The sequence below is a fragment of the Lutzomyia longipalpis genome, chromosome 1 (assembly GCF_024334085.1).
Source record: "Lutzomyia longipalpis isolate SR_M1_2022 chromosome 1, ASM2433408v1".
In the NCBI taxonomy this organism is placed as follows: Eukaryota; Metazoa; Arthropoda; class Insecta; order Diptera; family Psychodidae; genus Lutzomyia; species Lutzomyia longipalpis.
The window spans coordinates 20,722,160-20,741,343 of record NC_074707.1 but is presented as its reverse complement, the minus strand read 5'-3'; the positions used below and the strand labels follow the sequence as shown (position 1 = coordinate 20,741,343).

Here is a 19,184-nt window from a genome sequence, read left to right as displayed (position 1 = left end):
CTTCTCTCACATAAATCATTGAGAGAATTTTCGCGTTCTCCATTAATGTCTTTGTAAAAAAAATATAGTAGGTATGATGGAGGGGGGTAGTAAATTACGCGGTGGGTAAATAATAAGTCAATGGGAATTATGTGATTTTTCACGTGGAAGACTGATTCATTTACCATTGGAATTGCTCATAAAAAAAACGTCGCTTCAATGCTGCAAAAGTTACTTATTTGTTTTGAATAACTACATCAATTTCCTGACGAAGTTTATGCTATATTTATTTATTCTTCGTTAGATATAAGAAGAAATACATAATGTTTTTATTAAGATAAAAAAAAATAGAGTTGGAAATTCATTGCTCTTTCTCTTGTTACTTGTACTATTCTTTTCCCATAAATCACAACACTGAAAGAGCTTGAATGATGCTCAAATCAATTGAAGTTTTTAAATAAAGCATTCTCTTAACTTTTCTTGCAAACTTTTAAATTAAATAATACCTACTATAGAGATTCAGGCAAATTATTCCAGAACAAAAAATACATAATTGTCGTTTCTTTCTCTGAATAGATCTTTAAAAATCATTTTTAATTTGATTAAATAAAATAATTCATTTGAAAAAATCAATGAATAATAGTGAAAAATTGGCATATGAGATGAATATTTCATTATGAAATCAGTTAGAGAATGTCCTCATATTAGGCTAAACGTAATTGTAGCAAATTCAATAAGTTATTTCCGTTTTGCAACAGTTGGTGGATCACAGAGAATAATTTACTGGAATGTCAAATTCAATATGTTGCCCAAATTTCACGTTGTTTATAATTGTTTATTTTAAATAATATAACAAGAAATATGTATATTCAAATGAATTGCAATGCATAATTGATTAATTTATAATTTACATATTTGATGTAGGTTTGTAATAGCTTTGTGTACCTACATTATGACTAAACAAAATAATGCTCATCCGATCTATAAAAAAATCCCAGTTTTGTTATTCAAATAGATACATATATAGGTAATTTGATAGAGATTTTTGCATTGTTCTGCAATTAAGTAAAAAAAATATTAAATGGCTCATTTAAATCATCTCTCTCTTATGCACAGTAATTAGCAATGCACGGGATGTTATACATAGAAATGGTTTACGCTATGGAAAGCTCAAATGACATATAGAGAAACCCTGAGGAGCGTATGAATAAGTTTTACCTACCATGATAGCACGCAGTACACGTACAGTTTTGTGTGTAATTATGAAGTGAGCAAAACTAATATTTCTGTTAGTTTGAAGTTTTTGGTTCATTGCTTATGTTAAACTCATAGTGCATTTTGTGTGCCTTCTATACAATATTTCACCAATCTCTGGTCCATTTTGATTGGTATTTCATGATGGTGAATGGGATCTTTGCACACATAAGAAACTCCTGTGAAGACACAAAACTATATGTTTGTTTATAATATTTAATATCAATATATAGAATATTCATCGAAATATATTTATATGCAAAGAATTTCGTAAGAGTCGTCAGGATCGTAATGGGTTAAACGGTATTACGTATTTCTTTTATGATTCAGTAAGAATTTCCTACTTTTCCTACAGCCCAATATATTATACGACAGAAAGATTATAGTAGAACGCTCAGGGAGTCTCTTTTCTGCCAAAGAACTAACAAATCAACATTCTTGTTCGCTTTTTAAGGAATCCTCCCACTCTCTTTTTAATGTGCAGATTCAACTTTCAAGTACTTTTATTAGCTTTTCTTCAATTTGTTCGTCAGGGACTTGCAAAAGGGAGCGCACAGGATGAGATTCAGACGGGAATTGGTGGGCGATGGAGGGGAAGAAAGTGGTGGGAATGGGGCAACTAACACTGCAGGACGATAAGTCAGAGAGAGAGTGAAGGAGAGATATAAAATTGAATTTATGGAGTGAAAGCTTTCTCAAATAATTTACCGCGCGCTTTTTCTTGCTCAATGCTTTCTGTTTTTCATTTTGTAGCTAATCGTCGATTACATGAGAACGTTTACATTCTTAGCATTTGTTCCCATTTTAATGCACATAACGCACTAACCCCATCACAAGAATCACCATCACTGTCCAACGAGGAGACATCATACACATCACGCACGCATTTAATGTTCAATGACAAAATGAGATCATGGTGGAAGGAAGCCCACTCTTTTCCATTTCCCGTGCTTATGGGCAAAAGTGAGGAGAGTGCAGCCATCAGTGAACTATTTGTATCACATAAATATATTCGGTGGCTGTGCAAGAAGCTTGTGGGTGGGCATGGCGGGAAACGAGGTAGTTTGCAGTGAAATGTGCAATTAAAGTGGATGTAATTGCATTTCGGGAGAGGGTTTATGTTGAAGACGGTGTGTGATGGTTTGGTGGATACTCAATGTCTAGTGGTCTCTTTAATTCCAACGCCACACCATACAACCTCTTTTCCCGTCTTATTTACCCACGCTATGTGCGGTGCGGTACTTCCCCCTACCCTCCTTCTTTTACCAATGAATGTCTTCATCCGAGGGGTGTTCAACTGAAAATTCCACTCTAGTGCATGCACTTAATGAGTCAGACAATTCACAAGAAGACTGTGTAGTATATTTAAGTCACACGATATTTTCAATGTTCCTCCCCGTAAATTTTTACCAAACACCGCAACTTTTTGGGTATAGAAAGACACGAGAAAATTTGTGGGGTGGAAATACTACAAAGTTTGTAATTGGTACAAAAAGTTTTTACTCATTTTCAGTATATATACCTTCTTATTAATAAATTTTCATGAAGTTGGTCTTCAGAGAAATATTGACTTTTTTAAAATTCAAAACGTGTTGTTTGACTTTGTGCTTTTAACATTAATTACTGCAATTTTAAATGAATCTGTGACACGGTGAGAACAAATCGATGTGCCCGAAGATTATGAACCATATTCCTATCTTTTAACACAGGAGTATGGTTCATAACTTCGGGAGCGTCGAAATAAATCGTTCTGAAATGTATTCTAAGACAAATTCAAAGAATTTTATATCGATTATCAGTTTCACAAATAAACATAAAAAATATAAGAAGAATTTTATGACACTACAAATTGTAGTACTTCAGCAGGAAATTCGTCATTTTGAACACCCCTCGTTTATCCTCATATTTCACACACTCCCACACCTACAACCGAATTATAACTTATTGTTCTCAAAATGTTTTCCTTCCAAACTAAAACCATCGTTATGGGGTCGTGGTGAATTGAAATAATTCTGAATGTGTTACTGTCATGTAAGGGGATATGGATAGTGTTTGAATTTATTTTGTTGTTTGTCTTCGACGGCATTTGTTGGGGGGCGGGGGAGTGGAAGGTGTAATGAAATAGTTCAGTGTACCACAAATTTTTTTTTTAGGCGGCTAATTAATCAAAATTGATTGTACGTGACGTCTCTTAACGATTTTGCAGGAACCCCATCCACATTATCTTTCAATTTATCCCCCCAAAACCAAACTATAGCTATTCGGCTTCCCGCTAAAACCAGCAGAAATAGACTGAGGGTGGTAGTGGTCGTTGGGGGTTGATTTGATGTGGGTGGGGATGATGTTTTAGATGGTGAATTACATTGTATGTGTATGGGAATAATTATTAGGCAACACAAGCCACAATTTTCCGGGGGTGAAAATTTATATCGCTTATACATACACAAGGGTATGGGATGTACCTCCTGCCGTGCATTCCCTCTACGGGATGCTCCTATATAAGCTATGAGTTTCTAAATACCAAAATATAATAGCGCTATAATATGCTAATTTTTCCACTTTTTTCTTTTACTCTTACATACACTTTACCCCTCTGCCTGTGGTGGAGGTCTACGCCGCGATGTGTGATGATGAAAAAAAACCCACAAATTTAGTTGGGGGAAAATCTCTGCTCTGTGGCTGTGGTCCTCCCCACAATGTTTTGTGCTTCTCTCAAACATTTTCTCCCTCATCAACCACATTCGTACTACATCAACATCATCCACCAATATCTAGTTTAACATCACCTTCATTCCCCCCTTGATATGCCACGCAGACACATAACAATATTTTTTTCCAGCACATTCATAAGGCTATGATTTTCTTGATGTTGTACCTGGTGCTTCATTCGTTGCTCAGGGACACCTTTTTTTCATTTTCACGGCGCGCTTTCTTCCCCATTTTCTCTGACACTTATTCCACTTTTATTTGCACCTCAATGCTCTCTCACTTGTGTTTTCTTCGCCCGAAATGGCAACATACATTGTTGATAATTTTCTTCTCGCTTAAAATTGATAACTTATGGAAATTTCACATGCTTCACAAGGAAGGTTATTCTTTTTGAAATCATATATTTTTCTTTTAATGTTGAATCTCTTTAGAAATGTGAAAAAATCTTTGGGGAAATTTTAAACGCAGATATTGAGGAAATGCTAATGAAATTGCGAAATCGTACTAAAATAAAAGAAAGAGAAGGAGAATTTGAACTTCTTTGACAAAGTTTTAGAATTATATAATTAATTTTCCTCATTATTCTTCTTAATTGAATTTTACTCAAACGAAAACTTTTATTGACTTTGAATGGATTTGAATCACTATTGTGGTATTAATTAAATTATTTATGTAATATTATTGAATTAATGTATTATGCTGGTTTCTGATTATAAAATGAAGCCCCATAACTTTTGCATAATTTGTTGTTTTAGAACCTTTCCTTTATGATATATCTGTTAAATTGAGATAGACCATTTTCACGTAAAATTAATCAATAATTAAGTTAAACCAAATTACCTAATTTAACGACGTACCATTAGTACTTATCTTTCCTTATTTTAAAATTATGCAGTATTCTCTCTACAAAGAATTGGATAGAATCGATTAAAAAAAATACCTCACCTATTTTTTTTTGTGAGAACAAAAACCACTCGAGAAATAAAATCTCTCTCAATGTCTTCCTATATGTACCTATGTCTAATATAGGTAAATGTATTTGAATTGAATGAGAGAGAAGAAAAATATTTGACACGTGTGCAATAGAAAGTCCGGTCTGTATAGACGGAAATTCCAAGTGGAAGTCCTGAAGGATTCTCAAAATGAATCCTGAGAGCATTTGTGTCCCATACTCAGAGGATGCCACCTTAGCATATACATATGTATGTACATTTCGTATTGTGTATGTGTTTGTGTGTGCCAATGACTTTGGGATGAAATGAAGAGCCCTCGAGTTGGCTATTAAGAGATCGATCGAAGGTCCGGTGTCCGTACTTGTGATGGAAAATAACATCCCCAGCACTGTCCGATTTTTCTCACCCACCCCCACATCACCACCCAATGTGAAAACACCATTCCCTTTCAAATACTACGCTTCCTTGGTGAGAAAGTGATAAACTATACTATATAAAAAAGAGAGAAGTCTTCCAAATAGCTTTCTGGCCTCATAATTTCCTAGAGCCATTGGAGCCATTATTGGTTTGAAGCACATCCGAAGACGCCAACACCTTTTGACCCCCTTCATGGGGCATTCTCTCACTCTCTCTAGTTTGCGGGTGGTTAGGTGGATGCGGAGTGGTATACATGGAGTGATTCTTCAGACACTTTACACCATTGCATCCCAATTTGAGAGCATTTCTTGAACCACGTCCCATGGTCAGTGCTTTTCAATCTTCCTTCCCATTCATTCATCTTCTTCCGAAAAGGGTATAATTTATTTTGTGCTGACCATTCTAATGGATTTCAGCCAAAAATTTCTTAAAACGACTCCTCACACTTCCACATGTTGGTTTTGCTATGTTTTATTTTTTTCTACTATTTACCAACAAGAACCCCCAACCATACAACAAAAGTATAAGAGAAGTTTTCAAGAAAATTCCATTAAAAAGTTCAACTTGGGGATAGAATTGTATTTTATGTACTACTTTGTGCAATTATATGTTTTAAATTGATTACAGTGAATTAAGATAGAATTAAATAAGTTTGAAGTAGTTTTTTAATCTTATAAATATTTTAGTATAGTGCAATTATCTTAAATTATTAAATTTAATTAAGCTCTGCTTGAATATTTTACATCTCATTAATAAACAACTTTCCGTGATATATAATATTCTATCAATTTGAAAGAAACCAAAAACTAACCTAACGGAGATATTTTTCTTTCCTTAAGAAATAGAAAATTCTCTACATGCTACATATCTCTTTTTATGCTCCATTTTGTGGGTAAAATTGGATAAAATTAGAATTAAAGGTTTTCAGTGAGATCTTCATCTAATTCATTGTATTTTTCTGGTTGCCTTAACACTCATACAATATATAGTTGTTTGGAAACAAGAGAATGTTTTGTCTATTTTGATTACATTTAACATTATATTGTGTTCAACATAACAAATAATTCCATCCCCTGTTGTTCCTTTACGTGAGAATTTTGTGATTTAAAACTAATTATTTTGTCTGTTCCATTTTCTCCCAGAAAACCATTGTATTACCTATTTTTTGTCGCTCTCTATTTCCATCCTCACTCTCAGTTTATTTGTCTTTTGTATTTAGTGTATATAAATAGGGTGTGTGTGCGAGTGTTGTTGCTGTGAAAGAAGAAACTTTGGTTTGGTGGTTTTCAATTTAGTTTTTTTTTCTCACCCCCGCTCCTGCAACATACATATATGTATGTACGTTCCATCGTATTTTTAACTTTCCATACAAAGTTATACATTTCCACTAACTTTTATCCCTATTTATTTTCACAATGTAAAGAGAAAAAAAAACTCACAAGCGGGGGTGAATGAATAAAATTGCATTATATATCAAAACAACTCCTTTTAGTTTCTCTTCATTTCCCTTGCATTTTTTTTTACTTCTTTTCGCATTATTCCATTATATTCATTTTATTTTATGTTATTTGTTTGCTTTATACAACTTTGATTTATTGTTGTGTAATTTGTTTGAATTTTTTTTTTAAATAAAAAAAATATTGCATGAAAAAGATGCTAATCCTATAAAAAAAGAACCAACGAGAAATTACATTTCTTTTGTATTTAGTTTATTTTTGTATTAATAAAATCATTTTATTTATTTTTTTTCTAAAGTAATATGAGTGTTTTTATGTATACGGAAAATGGGAAACATTTCTCTTTAAAACATTTTCATTTAATACGATAAATTTCCATTGCAGCAAACACACGTCCCAATGGTAATAGTTCACAACCAAATGGACCTTCTGTGCAGCGTGAAGAGGCAAATTCGGGATTTATTGAGATTATTATCATTGTTGTGTCCCTTCTTCTGTGCTTTATCATCATGGTGAGTATACTCATCTTTTTCTCCTCTTTGGCTGGGTATACAAACGGAACTAATATTGAGAGAGAAAGAGAGAGAAGAGAGATTGAAACTCAATTTGATAGAGATTTTTTTTACACAAAGCTCCCTGTAAGCTTTTTTCCCACACATCAAACTCTCTCTCTCTCCACCACTATGCTGCTCATGATGGTGGAAAATACAAAAAAAGTTATATATTGAGTGAAAAGTTGTTTACAAACCCCTCTGGACGCCCTCAACACCCCAAAGCCAAAAGTTATCATCGATTGAATGGGTTTCTTTAATAGTTTTTTTTTGCGGAACATCATCTCTGATATTGAGTTTCGATTGATGCTGTTTTTAAGCCTCTTCTATGAAACTCTGTACGAGACATTTATTTTTCACTGATAAAGAGTACTACCACGAACTAATTCCATCCGACGAATGATGAAAGTTGTGATGAAAATTCATGAATATTGTTCATTTTACCGATATAATGACTTCTTTCCGGGAAAATGCTTCCTCTACCAACCTCAAAGATAATTTGACTTTGTTATATATAAAAAAAAAAAAGATTTTCTCTTCTACTTTTTTTCGGGGGATTTTCTTTATGTGAGATTATCTCTTCAGGAAAATTGGTATCATGCTACTTAATCCCTTCGTAGAAGAAAATATTTTTTTATATAAAAAATATACGCGCGTAATTGATATATTGACAAAGTTGAAGGAGAACTTGTTAACCTTTCCTTTTTCACGGTACCTGATTTGCGTGACACAGAAAAAGTCTCTTGACTTTGATTTGGACTTTTAAGTGGTCCCCAATATTTGCGTCACAAAATAAGGTTTATGAAAGTTCTTTAAACTTATACTTCTTGCAAAAGCTCCATGAATAAAATAACGAGTTATGCAATGAAATGTTCATATGTGATTGAAGTTATATCGAAAGGATTGAAAACTGGGAAGATAAAATATATTAATATGCTTCTCTTGTACATTTTATTTTAACACCTTTAAGGCACCTACGAATGTTTTATGTTGCAATAAGGCTTTATCTTAAGAGGTGGCCGCAGGTGAGAGTTTTCCATCGCAGATGAATAAATAAATAATCTAATCTAATCTAATCTAAGATAAAGAGAATTCAATACGACCGTTTCCTCTGTTTTTTTCTTCTTCAATTTTTATCTCACGAATGCCTGATAAAAAATCTCAAAATTATAATATAGATTGTCAATTTAAATTGGCAGTTAATGTGAAGAGCTCATTAAGCGCACTGCTTTTACATACTTAATGTTATTTCAGTAATTTTTTGTGTAAACCCCGAAGTGTGCTCCATTCTTCCCTCATTATTTGAGGACGTCAAGCGTCAATTTAATTAATTAAGCCAAAAGCTTTTTCGCTCTTGCAAAATAATTCGCTCCAATTCGCCCACATAAAAGCACGTGCGTATCTCCCTCTCTGTCTCTCTTTTAAGTCTAAGTTTATAGGATATACATACATATATGTATGTTATCTCTGATGGTGATTAAAGTTTTTTTTTCTCTTTTTATAATGGAATTAAGATTTTGATTAAATAGAATATTTTGTTTGATTTCCCCACATCTAGATAAGTTTGTTCTGCTGCTACCGTCACTACCAGGCTAGGAATTTAACATCGATGAACTTCGATAATCCAGTGTATCGTAAAACTACAGAGGATACGTTCCAGATTGAGAAGCACGGGATGCATGGCCATCGGATTGGCGATGAGGTGAGAGCCCTATCACGAGAGTGTGCCGTCAGTGTAAGATAAATGATTACAATTTGCAACAGCAAGGCATTTAGATAGGCAGTGGGGTGGGGGTGGGATGTAGTCAAGACGATCGTTCCATTATTTGTGTTTGTTGGAGAAAGATAAGGATGTGGAGGTTGGAGGTTCGTCTGGTTTTACTAAACATTATACATACCAAACATACATACATATATGTATGACTAGGAGGAGATATCACAGGAAGGACATACTCAAAAAATATGGATAGATTTTTTCTTGCCAAAAACATCCACCTCAAACCACTTTTTTGTTGCTGGTGAGGGTAATCGCATTTTTTATACAACATCCCATGTCTTTTTCTGGGCTGACGAATATAATGTATGAAAATGGAATTTCAATGAACATTCTGCGGGAGAGTGATACAAAATTTTCCACCAAGTGACACACGAGAGGCTGCGGAGAGTATATACATATATATGTGTATATATGTATGTTGCAGATGAATGTAGGAGAAGAAGAAAAAAAAGCTCACACAGAACCACCTCCTTATCGTTATTTGATGATATCCCATTTTTCACAGTAGCATCCATATTCTCCATGTAAGATGAGCTGAATTTCGAAACAATATTCACGGAGCCAAACAAAATGAAAATTCACTCAACACATATAAGAACTTTATAGTTTCCCCAGCAAGTTCCCCGCATCATCATTTCTCTCACTCTTGTACCATGCCAAAAAGCTCATACAACAGAGTTTTTGCACATATACATGACTTGCGAGCAACCACCATGGTGCATTTGGGAAATAAAATGAGAAATGTTTTCAGCACAAATTAACATCTTAATGCGCAATTTTATTAACAAACCCCATAAAAGTTATTTTAATGAGAAATAATTATAAGTATATCAGCATGTAAGGGTGTACCTGCAGAATATTTACCGTCCCTCGCAAAAATTCCAACCTCCCTAAAAAAATGTTTTTTTTTGTTTTAACCCATGCTAACGAGGTCATAGATCTGCTGTACCTAGGACCTTCATTTTCTAGAATTTGACTAATAAGCCTATAAGAAATATAATTCCTGAAAATAAAATTTTTAGCCCCCATGGGGGCGTCGGTAGACACCGTATGATATATCATACGTTTAACGAAAGGGGGTTGAAAAAATCTATTTTTTTCTCAGTCTTAAAACAAAAACTTTAATTTATTTAAATGCATAAATTACATAATTTATGCTTAAATTAAGTATTCTGGCTAGATTTTGGACCAGAATTAATTAATTGCTCCAATAGAACTCCAATCCTTGGGTTTCAGAATCAACTCACCGCGTTCTTGTAGAGTTCTAATTCTAAGGATATAGAGACTGAACTTGTCGTGGTTCCCACAGTTGTCCTCATCGCTAACAGTTGCGTAGCCAGGAAGTAAAATAACCATCTCATGTTGCATGTTTTGCTCTAGGACGGAGACTTCTTGTGAGCATGCTGACAAGTCTCCGGACAGAGCCGGATGTGCTATCCTTCTTCGTTCTCAGACCTACAAAAATCAAGATTTTCGCTATAATTTTTATATTTCCCGGTGTTAGATACTTTTTAATACTTACGATGTATCTGATTTAGCACTTCCTGGCATTCCTTTTCACTGCAATCTATATTTTCATTCCCAAACCCTTAGATCTTCCCTCACAGAAATAAACTCGCACTATAACCTAAAAAGTACCTCAATTCAACCAACGTATGATATATCATACGCAGATGTTTATCGCGCAAAATAATTAAATAATTTGCGGTCGGAGACGGATATTTTGGTTAATTCACAAAGTTTTATTAATAAATAAGAGATTTTGTTCAAAATATTGCAGAGAAAAAGGAAATTGTCACTTAAAATACACACATTTTGATTCCCGGACAACATTGCAATTGGATACACTTAGATTTTTGTCAAAAAATAACATTATTTTATGTTTTTGACACCCAGGAAAATTAATATAAAGAGTTAAGGGTTTATAAAAGTGGAAAACACTAACCCGGAAGGAAATTTTTGCGAATTCGCGTCATAAAAATTAAACAAAAATTACCAATTTTGCGTATGATATATCATACAAAAAGTGAGGATGGGTTAAATTTATATTTAATAAAAAAAAGTGGCACAAAAAATGCATTTTTTCAAATATTTTTCGTGAAAACGAGGGAAAGGATAAAAAGGTTTAAATGAATATTTACCCGAATAAAAAGGTGGAAAAAATTATTCGTGCAAAAGAAAATGACACGAGTAAAAAAACTCCCACATGGCAAACAATATCATTGCTTTTGTACAAAATGTGTACAAAAAAAACCATTAAATTTATTATAAATTTTTCTATTGAAATAAGCCTTTATAATATTCGGCCATAAAATATGAATTCATAGAAAAACAATTTTAATGTAGAAATTTTAATTAGTTATAAAAAAACACTCGTTAAGTAGATTTTTTATATTCACCAATCTCTGTGTGCATGCTATTATATTAAATCGCCTTCAATTAATTGATTTTTAATTGATAGACAGATACCTACTCAAAAATTATTGTCCGGGATTTTTGATCACAGTCCATGCTTGCTTCCAACCCATCAAAATCGGATCAAACACGTGAATTTTTAATTAAATTAATGGAATTTGGGGCTTTATGCGGGGGTAGGGCGGGGGAAAATGGGTATTAAAATATCTGTGGTTGAAGAATAGGCTTATTGTACAATGTACACATACATGTGAAGTACAAAAAAATGGAGCTTTACATGCTTCAGTAATTAGAGGCCTATTTGCCATACAATTTTGCAATCAATTTCCCACAATTCTGTTTTTTATTTTATTAAAAAGTGTCCAATTAATGAAAAAAATGGATAAAGGGATGATTTGTTGCAAAATATTCGTGAATGTTCTAGGATGGATTTTAATGTTAAAATTATTATTATTATAAAAGCTCATTGTGCCAATTATTGCTCAAATAAGGTACCTATACCTACCTAGGTAGTATTCTATGTATGTTGAAAAAAAAGCTCTTGCAACCTCTCGAGGTGGTCACAAAGTTGGAAAACGTTCTGGGATTCATGTTTTTTTTTTATTTGGGTATGAAAATTATGTTGTACGTGTTCAGCAAACAGTTTTTTTGTGCCAAAAAAATCTACCAAAACTACACAAAACTTGCTGTGTTATATTGACAGAGTGTGTAGGGTTGAGGGAGTTTCGGGGAAAAAAAAGCTCAAAACTTTCAACTTTTTACCTCTCATTTTAATGCTTGCAAACACATGGGAGTGAAATTTATTGCGTAGAGGGAATTTCCCGGAGAATGTGTGCTCAATAAATAAAAAAAGAAGGGTAAGTTTGAGTGTTGTGTGTGTATGTGTTGTATATGGAGAAATGGAAAATTTTCGGGTAAAACGGAGGAAAGTAAACATTTTTAGATTGCAATTGTGGAATGAAAATAAAATGAATTTCCTCGCATTTTTATTTTTATTTCAATCATTTTTCCACATATACCTATATTACGGAATTTTATTACTTTTGCTCTATTTTGCAAAATTATACTTTTACAGTATTGAAGGAATTGAATTGAAGTTCTTTTATAGATAGATGATTACTACCTATGCATAAATGTCTTATTCTTAAGAGCCCAAGAGGCTTTTTTTTTATAAATCGCTTTAGAACCTAATTTTACTATAATTTCGTGAAAATGCTTTGTCGTCAAAGGGTTAAAAAGTAGATATATCACAAGTAAAGAAAGAATTGAAATTTTTAATCATGTTTACTATATAGGTATAATAAGGATTAATTATTTCCCTTTAACCATAAAACTTACTCACTTTACCACGTTAGTTTCCATATTAAAGTTCTCTCTTATCGTGAATGAGATTTTTGTGCAGACGAATCATTATATTCAGTGGAGAATTTTAATGATTATGTGAGAAGTTCATTTTAAATATTTCTTCTTTTGCTTCAGCAGTGGAATTGAGTATATACATATAGTTATGGTGTAGAATAAATGAATATTTTCAAAGTTAAATCACTAAAACTTTAATGAAAACTTTTCACCAAAAAATCACTCTCACAGTTTTCGGGGATGTCGTTACAAAATGATAAAAGATAAGAGCTTTGAAGTCAAAAAAGCTCGCATATACATATGTTACTGTATGAATAAAATGTATGATGAAAAATGTTAGATGCGGGTGTGCTTTTGTGCGAATCCTCAAGATCTGACTGCAGAGATGAATTTAAATAAAATGCCAACCGTTTTGTTTTTTTTCTTGCAGGCTCAAGAACCACTGAATAAACCAGGAACAAATGACTTTGTGTAAGGGGAGAAAGCGCACCAGTTCTTTTTTACAGCAACATTCACTCTCTCTGCGTGCAGAGAATAAAAAATGCGGTAGAAAAGACGCGTTGCATGAAGGGGATGTGGGTAAAAAAAAAGAGAGAAAGGAAGAGCACAAAGCATCGAATATCTTCGAATAAGGAACTAAGTTGTACAGATGATGGGAGCCAAATGGGGAGACTCCCACCGAGCCAAATGATGATGCTACGTAATGCAAAGACTTTAACGCCACAATCAAACTGATGATGTGCCAAAAACAAGTACGTTAAAAAAGATTTTTTCTTCCACTATTTAACAATTCACACACGCCCTTTCAAGTAAAAAAAAATAACTTTACAAAAAAAGAGAAAATTCTTTACTAAAACTACATAATTTTGGTTATAAGATTCCTAAAATGATCCCTTTGAAAAAAAAATATCAAAGATTGTAAATTAAGTAATAATTATAAAAATATACATACATATAAATTAAATACAAAAATGACAAATATTGTATGAATACAGCACAGAAATAACACTAATAGAAAAAGTTTCCAAATTTAATTTACAAAACTAAAAACCCACACTGAAAATTACAACACAAAGAAACTCATCTAATGCAATTGCAAGTCCTGCCCAATTTGGTTAGTGTTCCAATGAAGGCAGCATGTTGAGCAATGTGAGATTACCCTTTTTTATTTTTATTGTATATTATTTTTGAAAAATATACAAAACCCCTTCATAGCGGGGGTGTTAATCAGATTTTTCAATTAAACGATGGCAGCTGATGTCCGTGGTTCTTTACCAATTCCCCACGCATTCTTTATTATATTTTACATATTTTACAATGCTTTGTTTGTCTTAAGTTTGTTATACAAAATTATTTGGTATTTCACAAAAGTGAAAAGACCAACACTGTTTTGCAGCTCTGGAGATTCATAAGATTATCCAATTTTATGCCGTAACTTAATTTATTATTTCTTTTTTAAGTTTGTACCCCAACAAACAGAAACTCATACAAGAAATGCATCAGTTGGTGTGTTTAAAATGTTCTTATAAAAAAGACCTTTAAGTGCAAACTATAATGTGCCTTGAAGGACACGATAAATTCTACTTAAATTGAAAATAAATTCCTAATTTCTGTTTGGAAGAGAACTTTTGTAAGAAAGTTCAATTAAATCTTTGAGACAAAAAAAGTAACATTTCTGTTAGATCCTAAAGTGATAGGACAGTAACTTATGGACGTTTAACCCTGAAATTTAAATTTCGAAAAAAATCATTATAATTTAGACAGAGAGCGATAGGTATAAATTGCAGCGTCCAAATCACAATCCAGCGAATGAAAACCTGCTCATAGAGTGAGTACCCCTAAATCGGTAATAACTGTAATGGTTGCTCTCCTCTGATGACGATCTGCTACGCCCAAGATACAAATCCTCAAATAGGCACGAGAATATAAGAGAGTTGAAGAGTGGAGAGCATTGGAATTAGACAGAGAGATAGCGAAAGAGAAGCAAAAGTGTAGCCGAGAGGAGCAGTGAGAATCAAGTGAAGAACAATCAGTCTTAGCTTAGCCTTGATCGTGTCGAGAGCAATCGCGTGCTCTCACAGTTTCATGAGAAGAGGAATGAGGTTTCTGGGGGAGTTGACCACAGCTCCTTGTATCACTCCATCCCATCTTCTCTTTTTTATGGAACTTTTAGAACACACCAATAGAGCCTTTCTCAATTCCTTAATATTCAAAACTATTGCGTCCATTTCTCAACTTAATTTTTTGTTACAAAGCAAATTCTTGTTTTTGATTTTATTTTACAAAAATTAACTGAAAACATATTTTCGGTAAGAATAGAAAACATTTAAAGGAATCATTAAAAAATATATATTTGTAAAATTTATTAGCCAATTTGCTGTGATTATTTATTGATTGATTTTATTGGGAGAAAAGTGGGAAAAAAAAACTTGAAAGAGTAACAATGAGAGATATGCATTGTAAACCTATTAAAAAAAACTAATAAAGTTAAAGTCATACTGTACATAAAAAAGAAGCGACTAAATTAATAAAAGCAGTTTTGTGGTTATATTAAGGAAAGAAAAAAAAACCTACTAATGGATCAAAAAAGAGAATAAAAATGCTACAAAATGTAATTTATAAAAAAATATTTCTTATCAATAAAAAAATGAAAAATATTGCTCTTATACCATAGAAGAAATCATTCACTAAAAGAGAATATAAGGTAAAGAAATTTTGTTGTAGATGAACAAAACAAAATGTAGGAGATAAATCAAAATGAAGTGGAAATATTGTGTAGAGTTTAACGAGTAAATTATATATAATTTTTTTATAGATGTAGTAGAGTAAAAATTTTTAAATATATAGGTACCTATTGAAAAAAAAAGTTTAGTAGATTAGATGTTTAAAAAAGAACATGAATTAGATAATTTAAAGAAAAAAATACAAAAGAATGAAAAATTCTTCTTGCTGAGAAAAACAATTTATATAAAAAAAGAAATTCTTCCATTTTCTGCGTCTTGTGAAAGATTTAAAAAAAGACGATTCAAAGAGATAATTGCGATACATTGAATATTTATTAGGTTATGAAAATATTATCATTTTATTATAGAGCGGAAGGAAGGCGTATGAGGCGGGGAAACATGGATGGGACGGAAGAAACGAATCAAATATAATGAATAATTAAAATTTTGAAAGTTGCTTTGTAGACACACAGCTATACCGTATATATAGTTATATAAGAAAAGGAGGAAATGCGGAGCTTTTCTTACAAATTTACCAGAAAACGCCTAAAACATTTTTTTTCTGTCAACTTCAAATGCGCGCGGTCTAATTCATTCCAACTTATAATGATTTATTTGCATAGTAATTGCCGCTGAGTCATGGCTGTTTTATCTTCTTTGTCCTTTTTATGATGGCTCTTAAAGTCAACACTCGAATTTTAAATGAGAAAGAAGTGTTTCAAAAGCTATACGAAAGCGTGGAAAAGGTCCGTTTTTTTGCATTGGTTTTGCTGAATATTTCGTTTTTTTTTTTTTTAAATATTTTGAAAAAAAAAATATCAGAATAAAAAAGACATTATTGTAAAATATTCGAAGAATTTTTTTTAATTATTAATTTTGCTCAATGATAAAATTATAGTTTCTTAGCAAAGAAAAGGAAAGAGAAAAAACTTTTTTAAATGAAAGTGGAATGCAAAAAAGTGAAAATTTTTTTATTTAAATGTAAAGTCCTGCCAATTGCCATTTTCTAATATGTATAGGTATGTAATAATATATGAATTAAACAATATATTTTGTAATAAATGAATGTGTAATATTTTGCGTGTTGCAAAGGAAAAAAAATCATAAAGTTGTAAATAAAAAATCATTGAGAGATATAAGAGATATTATTAATTTAATATTAAAATATATAATATACCTACAATTATGAAGAAATAGAAGAAAAAAAACTAAAATTACTATATAGGTACCTACCTACTAATTAAGATGAGTAATAGAGTGTACTCTTTTTCAGAGGAAAAAAAACTTTAAAAAAAAATAAAAAGAAAGATTAAAATAGATAAAATGGGGATAAATTTGGAGTTTTTAGACATAAAATGTTTTAGATATAAAATATAACATAAAAAGAGGCATTAATTAAAAAAAAATGGAACAATGAACAAACTAATTAGAGAGTGTGAATTAATTTAGAAAGAAGAATTTAAAATGATTTTTTTCAAAATCACAAAATATTAAAAAAATGGTCTAATAATAAAATAAATTTAAACATTGTTAACATTTTTTATCAAAGATGCCAAAAAGGCAAGGAGAATCACAAAAGGAAAACAATTTTAAAAGGAAAATTTTAAAAATCACGGATGTGCATAAATTTAGTGCCAAATTACCATAAACTGGAAAATTAAATTTTCCTCATTTTTTTTAAATACAAACTTCAATATTTTAACTTGCTATTTCACAGTTTATTTTAGTGAAAAGCAACGGATAATATTTATTTCTCCCATTACACGTGAAATATTTTCGTTCCGAACATAAAACAAAAATTGTATCAAATTGGTAAAACAAAATCCTCTCTAAAAAAAATCTAAGAGCGAATTAAATTTTATCCCATTTTAATAAAATATTTAGAGATTATTATATATTATAGAGTAAAACGAGAGAGATGGTACATCCTAAAAAAAACAAGAAAAAAACGTGGTAAACTACAATTATACAATTAAAAGAAAAAGAGAATAAAAAAATTATTGTACAGCACCTGTTTTATTTTGAGAATTATTTCCTCAGATTAAAAAATATCATTTCAATGATTTCAATATACCAAACTAATCAACCCGAGTCCCCCCAATCATGTGTGAGCAGATGTGAAATGGGAAAAAAATTTTCTTTGGGGGCGCTATAAAGGGAGTAGGGGCGGAATCTCATATAGCGCTTGCAAATCGTATTGACTCCCTCTACCCCCATACCAAATTTCATCAAGATCGGTCCAGCCGTTTCCGAGGAGTTCATGTGAAACAGACAAACAAACTTTGCAGCTTTGTATTAAATTTATTCAATTTCTCCGACATACAATGTCTTGTCGCTGGACGCTGAGACAACAATAGGTTCCTCAGGGTGAAAATCTACATCATTTACGCTCCCATTGTGCCCAGGGAGTTTATATTTGATCTGCCTGGTCGTAGTGTCCCAGATGTAAACGAAGCGATCGGCAGAGCCACAGCTGACCAGCGTCCCATCCTTGGACCACGCACACCGCAGGAGATTCTTCTCGAAGTTATGCTGATGCCCTGAGAAGATCTTCACGCACCGCTCGGTTGGGGCATACGGACGAATATCCCAAATCCGCAAGGTATTGTCCATGGAATTGGTAAGGATGTACGATCCATCCGGGGAGAGAGCAATTCCCGTGATAGTGTCGGTGTGCCCCCGAAGACGGTGAAGAACTTCATTTTTGCGCAAATCCCAAATTTTCACATCATTATCAATGCCCCCACTCACAATCTGTTCAGCTGTATCATTAAATCCCACCGCTGTTACTTGGTACGTAGCTTCCAGGGTGGCTGTAGCGTAGCGCTTCCGTGAGTCCCACAACTTAATCGTGTTGTCATCGCTTCCGGATACGAGAATTTGTGGCCCTCTCCGGGCTCCCTGAACGGAATTCACAAAATTTCCATGTCCCTTTAGCTTCCGGATGCGCTGGCACGTGGGTACATCCCAAATAGCTACGGTATTATCTGTGGAACAGGTGAAGATGTTGCTTCCATCCGGAGAGAAGTGAGCCTCCATAACGGATCCCGTGTGACCAGTCATGAGACCAATATTTTCACACTCATCAAATACCTTCCAAATCACTGAAAAGATCCCCCAAAAAAACATTGAAATCATGCCCAGGGAAGCCTTTAAAAATTGATCAAAAACTCACAAATCTGCCGATCGAAACCACTGGAGAGAATAATCTGGCCTTCTGGGTGAAATTCACATGTAAAAATATCCCCTTGATGTCCCTCGAGGAGCATAATGGGGGCGAACAAGTTTGATGTTCGCGGGATGCCCTGGAAAGAGATTCCGGAAGTTAGGTGGTGGGATGAGTTTAGTAAACATCATTAGCCTTACCGTCTGCATAAGAGCTTTATCCCGATTTGTGTAGGCTACAATATCGCTGCGGGACTTTTTGGCATCCGGAATGGCAACAACCATTTCAGAGGATCTCTTCTGAGCCATTTTCGAGCACTTATTTTACTTGCAATGAAAGAAAAATTACCCTACGCGGTTTGTTTTGGTTCGGTAGCACGGCTTTCAGAAGTAATCACGGTATTCCGAGAATCTCGGCACTTCAA

General features: G+C 33.0%; 2 protein-coding genes and 1 long non-coding RNA gene across 25 annotated transcripts in view; 2 read left to right on the top strand and 1 right to left on the bottom strand.

Annotated features, from left to right (window-relative positions):
- LOC129796626 (low-density lipoprotein receptor) overlaps positions 1-13,714 on the top strand; it is a 70,812-nt gene extending 57,098 nt beyond the window's left edge. For 14 of the 23 annotated variants that reach the window (XM_055838762.1, XM_055838770.1, XM_055838833.1 and 11 more), the window contains 3 exons: positions 7,154-7,281; positions 8,879-9,022; positions 13,302-13,714. In XM_055838762.1, coding sequence (XP_055694737.1) covers positions 7,154-7,281; positions 8,879-9,022; positions 13,302-13,346 — 317 coding nt within the window. In that variant the 3' untranslated portion in view covers positions 13,347-13,714. Of the gene's footprint in view, positions 1-1,766; positions 1,958-1,986; positions 2,293-7,153; positions 7,282-8,878; positions 10,008-11,128 lie in introns of those variants that run through there. The other 9 variants (XM_055838725.1, XM_055838717.1, XM_055838732.1 and 6 more) reach the window with 3 other exon arrangements.
- Positions 1-17,599, top strand: part of LOC129796907 (uncharacterized) — an 83,774-nt gene extending 66,175 nt beyond the window's left edge. Inside the window, exon 2 of the long non-coding RNA XR_008751286.1 lies at positions 15,719-17,599. This is a non-coding gene — a long non-coding RNA (uncharacterized LOC129796907). The remainder of the gene's footprint in view (positions 1-15,718) is intronic.
- A 276-nt stretch (positions 17,600-17,875) lies between these two features.
- LOC129796839 (U5 small nuclear ribonucleoprotein 40 kDa protein) lies at positions 17,876-19,165 on the bottom strand. The gene is made up of 3 exons (XM_055838955.1): positions 18,961-19,165; positions 18,770-18,899; positions 17,876-18,698 (listed from the first exon to the last, which is right to left on the bottom strand). Exons 1-3 carry the CDS (start codon positions 19,066-19,068, stop codon positions 17,896-17,898), a joined length of 1,041 nt encoding a protein of 346 aa, XP_055694930.1. The 5' UTR covers positions 19,069-19,165; the 3' UTR covers positions 17,876-17,895.
- Positions 19,166-19,184: the final 19 nt, after the last annotated feature.